The sequence below is a fragment of the Nannospalax galili genome, unplaced genomic scaffold (genome assembly GCF_000622305.1).
Source record: "Nannospalax galili isolate Female #2095 unplaced genomic scaffold, S.galili_v1.0 scaffold639, whole genome shotgun sequence".
NCBI lineage: Eukaryota > Metazoa > Chordata > Mammalia > Rodentia > Spalacidae > Nannospalax > Nannospalax galili.
In genome coordinates this window covers 2248596-2261688 of record NW_008344644.1, presented here as the reverse complement: position 1 = coordinate 2261688, position 13093 = coordinate 2248596, and the positions used below count along the sequence as shown (strand labels likewise).

Sequence of the window (13093 nt, the reverse complement as noted above, 5' to 3'; positions counted from 1 at the left end):
TATATATATATATACATATCAGAGGACAACCTCAAGTGTTGTTTCTCCTCAGAAACCATACACTTTGTTTTTTGAAATAGAGCTCTCATTGGGACCTGAAGCTTGCCAATTAGGCTAGTGACTGGCCAGTGAACTCCAGGGATCTGCCCGTTTCTGCTTCCTGAGTGCAGGGATTACACGCATAGTCCATCATGCCTGATTTTTTACAAAGACGATGTGGATCAAACTCAGGTCACTTTACTGAGTTATATCCCCAGCCTTCAAAATGGTATTTCTTAAAAGATTTTGTTTCTGAATCTAATGTTATTGATAAATATAACGCATAGCTTAACATTTTCCAAAGTTAATTAATGCATACCATTTAGTTCAATTCTCTACTAGAAAACAAAAGTAGTATGTATTTTCATTATTGCTTGAAATATTTAGATATATTCATTCAAAAGAATTTGTTGAGGGCTGGAGAGATGGTTTAGTGGTTAAGAAAACATGCTGCTCTTGCAGAGGACAGGATTCTATTCTCAACACCCACATAAATGCTAACAACCTTCCATGACTCCAGCTGCAGGGGATTCATCACCCTTTCTGGCCTCTGTGGAATTTGAAGGCACAAGTGCACTTACATGCATGGAGACAATACACTCATACACATAAAATGAAACTAAAGAAATCCAAAAATTTTAAATGTCATTGAATGTTAATACAGAAATTATAGAGCGATTATAGTCTGATTGAAAATAAGCTTTAATCATACCTCCTACTTATTTAAATCCAATATTTTTAATAATTTGATTATTTTAATTTTTATATGTGTGTGAGTATATTGCCTGAATGTAAGTACACCTGTGTTGTGCACTGCCTGCAGAGCTCAGAGGAGGGCATTGGCTTCCCCTGGAACTGGTGTTACAGATGGTTGTTAGCCAGCAAATGGGTGCTGGGAATTGAACTTGGGTACTCTGCAAGAGCAGTCAGTGTTCTGAACTGCAGAGCCATCTCTCTATCCCGCTAAACCAAATCTTTACCATTAACCCATAAAGTATAAGAAAATACGTTTTTCAATATAATGAATTGATATTTCACAGTTTGTCATTTTGTAGTATGGTGCTGATTATGATATAATATTTACATATGGAATAGATTCATAGAATGCTAGTAAATATTAGAGTCCAAATGAAGTACGCCACTTAAAAAATTTAGGGTGAACAAGTCAATAAAGACACTAAACTCAAGCACAGACACATGATCAGAACATTTGCTTCTGTTCAGTGATCTCTTCTTTTAAACCGGGATAGTAACATATAGGAAAGTTGTCAGCGAAAACATTCACAAGTAAATGGATTCAAAACAATTGTTCCATGCATGGTAACATCTCCTGGTTCTGCCAGACAAACAATCCCACTAAAAATTTATGAATCAGATGCTAACACATTGAGATTATACACAGGCATATCTGAATTTTAGGAAGGTAATTATATTTTGCAGTGCATGCTCAGGTGCTATTTGTAGTGGTGTTTTATTTTTAACATTCATAAAACAAGAATATTCTGCACATCTACTAAGTTAAATCTACTAACTTAAAAGTAGCAAGGATGTTTTGTGATTAATGTAAAAAACAGAAAAATAGTTAACAGAATAATTATGTTTTGTTACAATGTTCACATTTTGCATGTTAACCATTGTTTAACTGATCTGTTCATTACTGTCATTGCTATTGAGAAGTTTCCCCAGCAGAGGGAAGTATAACTTCATTATTCTTATAAATTATTGAAGTAGGGAGAATGAGCTAGCATTACAATTTTACTTCATTTTAAATGATGAGCAGTCGATGTTTCAGATTAAATAAGCAAGTTCGACATTTAAAAGATCTCAATATCTTCTAGGAAGCATAAAACAAATGTATTCCAAATTGCCCAGCTCTAGGAATATTCAACTAGTATGTTAAAGACATTAAAACATGACCTACTTGACCAGACTATTGTGTGTTTGAGAGAGAGAGAGAGAGAGAGAGAGAGAGAGAGAGAGAGAGAGAGAGAGAGAGAATATGAGAATATACTGGGTTAATGCCTTCAATTTATAGATCAATAATTTGCATGGTCTGTTTTAAGACTTATTTTCTCTAGTCTTTGATATATTTTAATGGACAATTCTGTTGCCTATCTCCCCAGGTTGCTAATATATAAAAAGTATATATTTAGATCTAGCTTCCTTTTGTTCATATAACAAAGTTGAGTTCATAAAATATATCTTTTTTTCTTTAATATTTTTTTCTGCTAGATTTTCTTATCTTTCACTTGTATTTCTTTAAGTATTCTGGGAAAGATGTGTGTGCTTCAAAGGTTCCTGTGAGTGTGTGTGGTCACATCAGTATTTAGAAGATTTAAAGTCGAAGAGTCTGACTTACCATGGTGTTGTAAGTCTGAGCAGTGAGTCAGTGGGTCTCCATTTCTTATGTCTTGTCGTCTTGTGCGTCTAAAGTAATTACATTTAAGAGACATTATTGTATCACTGTTTTACCCACTAAAGAATTTCTCATAAGAATGAAGAACCAAAATCTTTATAATGTTAAAGGACACATACATGTATTTGCATTTAGTTTTAATGCAGTTCAGTGTATGTATAAGAGTGATTTTCTAGGTGATCAAACTGGGAAGCAGATATACCAAATCCACCAATTGGATGCAGTATTTTGAACTACCTGTAACAGAATTCACGGCTTTTTCTCTACTAGTTATCAGTAAATAACAATTTAATTCTTGGAAACTCCGATCTTATCTTCTGATGTCATGAAATGCAAAATTTTGAAATACAACCCTTCCTTTAATAGAAAGAATTGAACTCTTTTTCTGACCATTAAGTTGGAGGTAGGCTTGAAAATTTTTCTGTAATTATGCTTATACATAATTCTTAAATATACTACTTGATATTTAAAAAGATGTAGAATAGGCACACTCTCTTTAGTTGGTTTTTAATTTTTGTTATGCTAATATTTTGCAGAAAAGCTTCTTTAATTGTCATTTTTTATTTGTTTTATTTTGTGTTCATGGTACTAAGGTATTGAATTGAAGGCCTGATGCATGTGCGCTTCCATCGAGCAGTACCTCACTCAGCATTTGGATTTTGTTGTTTTTAAACAGTCTCACTCTGTATCCCTGGAGAGTGTGCTGGGATTGCAGCCACACAGCACCATGCTTGACATATTATATGATTATAGTTGTAAACCAATTTACCTGGGCACTGAAGAAAAAGAGGAAAACAATAGCAAATGTTGAATTTAAGGATAAGGAGATGAGAGAACCTAGATATGTCTATCATTAATAGAACATCAGGATATTTCTAAAACCAAAATTAATTTCTTGTACATTGACTGTTCAGCTAGTATGTGAGTTTCTCAGCAGTTGGACCCTCTTTCTCTGCACTTTGCTACCAACTGATGGGGGGAGGAAGAGATATGTCTTGTTATTAGATACAAAAAAGGTATGTAGATTAAAGGAGAGGTATATGGAGAGTGGCTATGTGTAACAGACAAGAAAAGACTGGGCACACTTGACTGATTTTATTTTCTTTCTGCATCTATTGTAAAGTTAATGATTAACTACAAAATTAATTATCAACCTTGAAAAGAGACCTCATAATGGCCATTGAGAATTATAAATATGGAATTCATTACTGCATTCATAAATTTAGAAGTTTAAAGTATTTATATATTTCTATGTGTACACGTAGGAAGACTACCAATCAGATGTGTACATTTGAAAACTAAGCCAACAAGAGAACTTGTGAAACCTGAACCACAAAGCATTTGGGAAAGCATTTCTCAGTCATTTAAACTTGAGGAAAATGCCATCACAGAGACTGTGGAAGTTGTGAGGCCTCTGCACATCCTGTTCAAAGATACAAGTAGTGACAGACACATGAAATTGGATTCAGTTAAATCTGTAAGGCACACCAAAAATGCATTAATGAAAATTCAGTCTTGATTTTTGGGTATGAAAGAACACATTCAAATATATAATGCACAAGCTTTAACTTGCAAAAGTAATTATTTTTTCAGTTATTTAGATTAATTCTTTAAGAGATTCATACAATGTATTTTGATCATATTCCTTTCCCTCCCAACTTCTCTCAGATCCACTCCCTCTTGTCTACCCATTCACATTTGTGCTTTTTTTTTCTCCCATTGTCCAAACACTCTTGAAAGTAGTACCAGACCTGGAGCATGGTCGACCATTAAAGCAGTTATCATATGCCAATAGACATGGGTTGGAGTTGGGATTTCATGCCTACCTCCCCATGCCATGCTGGCATTTATTTTTAATCTCTTCCTTTGTTAAGAAAAGTCTTATGTTACTAAATATTGGAATACTCTGTATTATTATTTCCTATAAAAGAAATAATATTCACTTTTAGTTTAAACATGAATTCCATATGTTCCATCAATGGTATTAAGAAGGATAAACATTTAATCTTAAATAATTTATAAGTTTTGCTGATAGTGACTGTATATTGCAACTTATTAAATTATCCATACTTTATTTAATAAATATGGTATCTTCAAGCTATTTTTTTTTCTAGTGTAAAGTTCCAACAAATTACACAATTAATAATCATAACACATACATTTGGATTTTGGAAAATTATAATAACTTTATTTTGCATATGGTTTGGATTAGTTGTTTTTCCACTTAGTATGATTCTCTGTTCTAATCATATATTTTATGATAGTTAACTTGTAGGTGATTATCAATATTTTAAAAATATAAAAATATTTTATTTATTATTCTTTTTATGTGTATGTGGTATGTGTGTATTGCCTGCATGTAGGTTAGTGCACCTGTATCATGCAATGCCTGCGGAGGACGGAAGAGGCTGTAAGAACTAGAGTTATGGACAGTTGTTAGATGCCATGTGGGTGTTGGGACTCGAACATGGGTCTTCTGCAAGAATAGTCAGTGTTTTTAACAACTGAGCCATCTCTCCAGTCCACAATATTATTTAAAATTTTAATGAAGAGATTTAACTAGATTCTAAGGCATGTTTTCCTATATTTTTAGTATTTCAAATGCTGTAGAACAAAAGGCAGCACCATGAGCAACTGATACACATAGCTTCTTTGAAAATATCACCTATTTAAAAAAATAGAAAACAAATTATATTGCTTCTAAGATGCAGTGGCTTGGTAATGCTGATTTCTATTGTATATTTGAGTAGTTGATGTGCAGGGCTTCAGCTTTAGGCCACTTTAACAAGTACTGCACATCCTTTCATTCATCATGGCTTCTTCTCCAAACAGTAGATATCAGTAATGAAAGGTGGCGATCAATGAAGAGTAGAGGATATGGGGAGATGGCTGCTTTATAAAATTAAGATAGAGTTTAATTTTATAAAACACAAGTGAACTAATCTATCTGTAACTTTAGGATCTGTCTACAAGCTCTCTATAGCACAGGGGCATTTCTTGAAAATAATATTATATTAAATGATAAAATGCACTTTTTTTGGTCTTTTTGAGACGGTGTATACCTGTAGTTCCAGCTGGCCAGGAACTCACTATGCAGACCAGGCTGACCTTGAACTCACAGAGACCCACTTCCCTCCACCTCTGGAGTGCTGGGACTAAAGGCATGTGCCACCATGGCCACCTTTAGAATGCCCATTTATATATATTTATTATTTTTATTTTATGTGTATGAGTGTATTGCCTGCATGCATGTAAGTGCACTTGTGTCATCAAGTTCCCACGAAGGTCAGAAGAAGGCATTGGATTCCCCTGTAACTGGAGTTACAGACAATTGTTAGCTGCCGTGTTTGTGCTAGGAGTTGAACCTTTATCCTCTGCAAGAGCAGCCAGTGCTCTTAATCACGGAGTCACCTTTCCAGTCCCCAAATGCCAATTCTTCATGCATTCTATCTTGCAAATAAGAGGCTGTAGCTATGTTTTGTTTGTATGTATTGTTTTCAATAACTTTTTGTTTGTGTCTATGTCATGTGTGTGTATGTGCTTGTGTATGCATACATAGGTGCTTGCACATTTGTTTGCCTTTATGTGTGTGTGAGTCAGGGTTAAAAAAGGATTTCTCTCTCTTTTGCTCTTCCTCTTATTACCATTTTTTTTTGAGGCAAGGCCTCTCATTGAATCTGTATCTCACCAATTCAGCTAGATAATCTGTTCAGTATGCCCCCCGAGATCTTCTTGTCTCTGTACTCCTTCCAACAACTTTATAGATGCATGACTCCATGCCAGGCTTTTACTGGGTTATGCGGATTAAAACTCAGACAAGATACTTGCCCATTTTACCAACTGACCCATCTCCCCTGCCCCTGTCAGTAACTTTGTAAGTGTATCTTACCTTCCAGGTAAATATTTTTAAATATTGTCAAAAATATACATAAAACATTTGGATATAGATGATAGATTGATTGATATAGATAACTAAAATGGATATTTTGCTATGTAGTCAAACCCTGCAAACACAAGATAATATAGTAATAAGACAGGGGCATTTAGAATTTATCAAGGCATATCAGGAGCTAGTTGCTAGAGAATGCAAGTTGACCATCACTAATATGCCACAGGCATCAATGCAATAATTTTTAAAGTAGGCGGACATCATCTTCTTGATTTTCTTTGTGGTGTGTGTGTGTGTGTGTGTTAATATGTATGTATGGGGAAGGGGGGTGGATACATGTCAAGGTGAACCAGGGAAGGTCAAAGGATAATCTTAGGTGTCAGTCCTGTTCTGGCTTTCTGCCTTGCCTGAAGCCTAGCTCTTTGCTGCTGCACTGAGTACGTCGGCTAACTCACATTCCAACTTCAGGGAATCCTTTCTCTGCCTGCCATTTCATTCGCTATAGAAGGACTGGGAATACAGACATGCACTTCCATATCTGACTTTATATGGGTCCTGGGGTTTGAACTCAGGTCCTCGGATTATGTAGCAAACACTTTACACATGAAGTCATTTCCCCACACTTCTTGATGTTTGAGGATTGAGTACTTTTATATTCCCTAAGATTCCACAGGCAAATGAACCACTTTCTGTGAGAATTATCTTTTCATTTTGCAACATGAATTGCCTTATGAAGACTTTAAAACATGATAGACTATCTTTAAATAGAAAAAAGGTAGCATTTTGAACAATAGAATGATGTGTGCCAAAAGTAAAAGGCCTAGTTTCAATTCTGTTTTCTTTCATGACTTTCACTGTGACTTTGGCCCTATTTCTCCTTTCTTAAATCAAGTTACAAATCTAATTTCCAACTGTAAACACTCAGGGATATTTTTCTTCCACCTTTAAAGTCTTTCAATCATTTTTTTCTATTGCACTTGGTGCTCAACTTTCCTGCTATACATCTGTCTGCTTGTTTTGTGATTTTCAAGGAAAGAGGAAAAACAAACCACTACCACCACCAAAATCCCAAAAGAACAATTAAAAAAAAATCTATCTGCTTACTAATCCAAATCTCTTTATTCACTGCCAGAAGGTGATATACTTACTTGAAGAAGGTTATTCTAAAACAAAATCAAATAAAGCTACTAGGAAACACTCTATTTCTTATTTAGTATTTATCTTACCTCTTTGCAGTAGGAAAATAGCGTGAGCATGAGGACCCATCCCAGGCACAGTAAGGGTCTCTGGCCAGGCAACACTCTGCACAGGCTTTGCCATAAACATCACAGCGGTGCAGCGGTAGCTGGGCCACCCCAGCTGCCGACCCAATGTACAGTTGTTGCTGTAGAAAGAGTTATGAAAATACATTATGTTAAAATATTTTTAAAGCTGGGCATGGTGGCACACACCTTTAGTCCCAGCACTCAGGAGGCAGAGGCAGGCATATCTCTATGAGTTTAAGACCAGCCTGATCTACAGAGTGAGTTCTAGGACAGCTGGGGCTACAGGGAGATCATGTCTCAAAAAGACAAATAATAATAATAATAATAATAATAATAATAAAATAAAAACTATTAAATGAAGAATTTCTTCAGACTTATTAAAGATAAGTTTATAGTTTCTTTCAAGGTCTAGCAGATAATATGCCAAATTTAAGTGGAATGCAAACAAATTTTATGAACCTGACTCAAACAGGGAAGACAAAGAATGACAGCTTTTTTCTTTCACTGCAGGACTGATTAGTCATATTAAGCTTTCAGTTAAAGTTATATAAATGCTGGGCTGGAGATGGCTCAATGGTAAAGGCAAGGGTGACCAAGCCTGGGGACCTTAGCTGGATAGCTGGGACTCACAGGGCCAAAGGTGGGAATTGATTTCCCCTAATTTGTCTCTCACCCCCAAACCACAATTTGCACTGTGACAGCAGGCACCCACCTACACACAACACACACAAAATAAATGAAAGTGAAATGAAATTTGTTTAAAGTTATGTGAATGCTAAAACATGTAAAATTAATCCAAAGACAAAAGCCTTTAGAAGGCATGTTTCAATTTCTACAGTATGTAGATGAAAAAAAGAGTTTTGGAAATTCCTAATTGTAAACAATAGGATCTTTTAACATCATAATTGTCTAACAGTAAGAAATAGATATAATTAAAAATGCGTTTATGAAGACTTTCATTAACCAACTAATACATAAATAGATAAAATGAATGCAAAGTTACCAAAGTTACAAGAGCTGTTTATATAGAAAATGTTCAGTGCTTGAAGCTGACATTTATGATCATGTTTTGATAAAAGAAAAGAGGGAGAAGTAAATCAACAGAATCCAAATCTTTATGCAAGCATGTCCTTTTGTTAAATATTGCCATTCCATGCCACTGAACAGAGAAGATAAAGTACGAGGTATATTAGTAGATGCTCACATTTTGCTCTGTTTAGCTTTAGTATTATATTCAATGATGTTATAAAGCAGAACAGTTTAAGAAATGTTGAATCCCTGGGAAGAAAACATGTTTCCCTTTGCAATTTTCATTATGTTTTAAATGAACTTAGTATATATTGAATGGAAGCAGTTTGAATGTGATAAAAAATGAAGCAGACGTTTAATATGTAAGCAAATAGACATATTCAGATTAGCATCATTGGCAGCAGTGAACATTGACATGATGACCCAGATGTTGTCCTTCTAACTTTTTTATATTTTTTGAGTTGATATTGCTATTCAAATTATTTGTATTTTTTTATTTTTTGAGCAGAGTTTTATGTGGCTTAGTCTGGCCTGGAACTCCTCCTGATCATCCTGCTTCCAATTCCAACTGTTAGGATATGCCAGCATGCCTGACTTTTGTGCTCCTGTTTTTGACATTTATTGACCATTTTGTCATGCCATCAAAAGATCTCTACTGCTGACTAATATCATATTCCAAATTCATAGTCATAAAATTTTAAGTATATGACATTTAAGTTAGAAAAGAGTTATCCAAACAAAGTATCTAACAGAAAAGGCAAAAGTGTGACAATTGATATGACTTATAGTCTTGAAAAATTTAAACTGCAATAAATTGCCCCAAATTAACTGCAATTCAATGTCATTTTGATTTCATAATAATACTTCGGGATTTTTAATGATCCACAAAACAATCATGCCGCTCACATGAAATAGAGGGGCTCACAGGCATCTCAAGCGTAATCCATTCAGTTCCAAGGAGCCTGAGGTACTTTTTCTGCTCAATTTAACATCACCACAGGAGATTTCACTATCCTTAAGATGTTGGGGGCCATAGGCAGGACATGAGTCCATTATCCAGAAAATTAGTTACATCACTGCTTGTTCTTCTTGAAATTACCACCTCACTCTAAAATGTCCACAAGAATAAGTGAAATGGAAAATACAAAAATTTGAATAAAATCAATTTTGCCTTCTTAAGTAGGAGCTGTAAGCTAGGGACACTTTTTTATTGTGGTAATTTAAATTGATATTATATAGTAAAATGTTATATTAATAAGCAATATTTTAAAAGATTTAAAAATTAAAATTTCAAACCAACAGGCTGATTTACAAAATAGTCCCAGTGTCACTGCAATAAGAATTGGCTATGTGTCCTAGTAGAGAATAAACAAATAACTTTAAAAATCATTACAGGAAAGATTATCTCTGCCTAACTCCCATCCTGGAAATCCCCAGATTTCCTTACCAACGTGACAATTTTTAGATTAGGAAAACAGGTGAGCATATGCTAATGAGGTATCAGATAACAGTATCAGGTCAATAACATCTGATCTCTGAGTTTAAATGTCTTGGAGATTATCAATCTATTTTGATATGTCTATGTGGAATGAGCACATATTACATTTTGTTCGCACTGAGATTTAGTATTTTGTTCAAGGGATAGAGCATGGTTAAAGACAAGACACACAAACAGCTCAGAGTACAGTTCAGCTGAGTCATTCTTACCTTTCACAGTTCCATATATACATTTTTCCCAAAAGTGAGGAACATCCTACTTCACTTTTACTTTTGTGCTATCTTAGTTACTAATTAATTTCAGCTCTGTATTCACATTTATTTCTGAAGTTATCATTAATATACTGGATTACAGAGTGGGTAGTAATTCAGAAAATGGAATTTATTAATAGTCGAAACTTTGTGTCATATTTGAAATTCACTATAGAGAAGTCATTAGGTTTTGTTAAATGTCTTGCCAAGGAATTCATTTGATACGAATGGAAGGACTATTGATGTGCTACTCTTAAATTTCGAGTTCTTTGACTTTGGGAATTTACCATTTCATGATGCTTGATTGTGCTTAGCCAGAGTTAAGTCATATTTTGCATTTTCAAGGATACAATACTACTGAAGGTAAAAATTCCTTGTAAGTTATGATCTTCCAAACCTATAAAATCGTGTTTACTTTTATTGACCTATAAAGTGGATGTTATTTACTGACACAAAAGTAAGTAAAATTAAAATATTTTTCTTATTCAATAATATTAGTTTTAAAGTATATGTAAATTTATTTACATGTTACAAGGAGAAAGGAATATCGAAAAATTGTACTATAGAGACAAAAGAAGTACTATAAGTTAAAAATGTAAAAGTATAGCTAATAATGATACAGAAAATACATTTACAAGACACAGATGAGAAAGCTTTCCTTCCAGTAGCTTCTTATAATGACAGTATTTATTTGTTCTTAGCTTCTTTATCAGTTTGTTTATTGTTTTTGAGATATAGTATTGCTATGTACCCTTGGCTGACCAGAAAATTAAAAAGCAGGCCAGGATGATTTTGAACCCACAGAGATCTTCTTGTGTCTGCCTCCCGAGTGCTGGGATTAAGGGTATATGGCACCATGCTATGTTCTAGCTTATTTACTACACATTTGTTAATGAATGCAGATGATGTGATTGATGACAAGTAGATTTATCATTGTTGAACACAAGACTTGATGCTGATTATAGCACATAATCGTAGTACCTGCTTCGTGGAAAGTTCCATTGCTGAAATAGTCGTTGGTTCCTAAAGAAGAAACAAAGGACATGTTTGGTAAAAGAGTAAAGTTAATAATTAATTAGTTAACACAGTTATCAATATAAGTTTTCAGAGAAGTAACTTCACTGTTGACAAGAAACTGCAAACTGGAGCTATGACACGTGAGAAAAAGCTGCATGGATGATTGCTACATGTGTGAAACAAACAATAAGAGCACAGCAGTAGCATCCAGATAAAAGTCCTCAGGATCCTACCTGCAGTTGAGCAACATGGGTTTACGACCCACTGAATGGCAGGAAAAAAGGGTTGCTCAGTGAGAGGGCTTAAAAGGGACTAAGACAACAAAATAAATTTCTAAAAATTTCCCCTCCTTGTCCTGTTTCTCTAATTTCACTCTTCTATTTCTTCTCTTATATCTGCATATAAGATTAAGACAGACACAACATGCTTTTCCTTGGTCCTTTGACTTAGCTGTAATTTCTTTTTTAAAGTACTCTCAATATTCTAACTGCTGTTTGATGCATCTCTCAGCCCTCTCCATGTAACTCTTCCTCTACATGACTTCCTATCCTCAGAAACAGAAATCACTAATGACCCCTTTACTGCTGAATGGACACATTCCTGAATGAGCAACTAGCTTGACATTCAGTATGTGACACTAGTGACTTTTTATTTTTTAAATACTGTCTATTAAATTCCATAATGCTTCAAAATTCGTTACTTATTGATTGCTTCTTTTTAGCCTTCCTCACAAGTTTCCATTCCTCACTGGTTGGCTTTCCCTTGCACATTAAGATTACTCTCCCTCAATGTCCTTGACCTCTTCTGCTCCCTGGTGCTACCTAATCGCAGATGCAGTTGCAGAGATACAGCTCTCTATTTCCAACCTGATGACTACATTGAGAACACGGTTTTCTTAATAAATTTTGCACAACCTGCCAGGTACATGGATGAAACAAATGATTTAGGATGTTTGTTAGCTTCCAATATGAATTATCAACCACAAAGATAATTATGATAAAAAAGTCAGTCAATTGTATCTACATAAAATATGATATTTACCATTTAATAGCACTGTCATGAAAATAAAGGCATTTCATGATAAATGGTTAGCATTAAAAGACATAGCAGAGGATGGTATTTAGGTTTGACAACATTGGAATGGGCTATCTAAAACAGAAATTAAATGTTAGAATAAATTTCTATAGAAACTTTTCTTATCCCACCAGTTTCACATAAGAAATATCTACATGACTACATAAACAGTTAACTTCATGTAGGTTTCTATCTAACAATTTTTTTAGCCAAGATGTAAGGAAAATGCTTCGTTGGCAGAGAAAAGGTTAACTTTTTACCTAGTGTAGCTAACATGTAAGGTCTGAGTTTTTTTTAAAAATAAAACTGATTAATAATTTATTTTATATTCATTGATAATACAAAACACAAAAATCTATAGAGAAAAAAGTCTCACATGTAAATTGTAAGACATAAAACAAGCTCTGAAACACACCATACTCTGTGGGGCCATATTATGATATCAAGAGTCTTAGATTAAGACTATAAAATCCCCTAATTAATATAACCTTGTTTATTATTTAACAGGAAATTAATAACAATTTGGAATATGTTCTATACTGCCTGTGGTTGGCTTTTAATACACAGTATATTACTATGAGATTCATTTAAATAATCCATATTTTTTCTGAGAAA

General features: G+C 34.2%; 1 protein-coding gene across 11 annotated transcripts in view; it reads right to left on the bottom strand.

Moving 5' to 3' along the window:
- Positions 1 to 13093, bottom strand: part of Sema3a (semaphorin 3A) — a 540175-nt gene that overhangs the window by 19464 nt on the left and 507618 nt on the right. For all 11 annotated transcript variants that reach the window (XM_029567263.1, XM_029567262.1, XM_029567260.1 and 8 more), the window contains 3 exons: positions 11369 to 11410; positions 7571 to 7728; positions 2399 to 2466 (listed from right to left, as the gene is read on the bottom strand). In XM_029567263.1, the coding sequence (XP_029423123.1) occupies positions 2399 to 2466; positions 7571 to 7728; positions 11369 to 11410 (268 nt within the window). The remainder of the gene's footprint in view (positions 1 to 2398; positions 2467 to 7570; positions 7729 to 11368; positions 11411 to 13093) is intronic.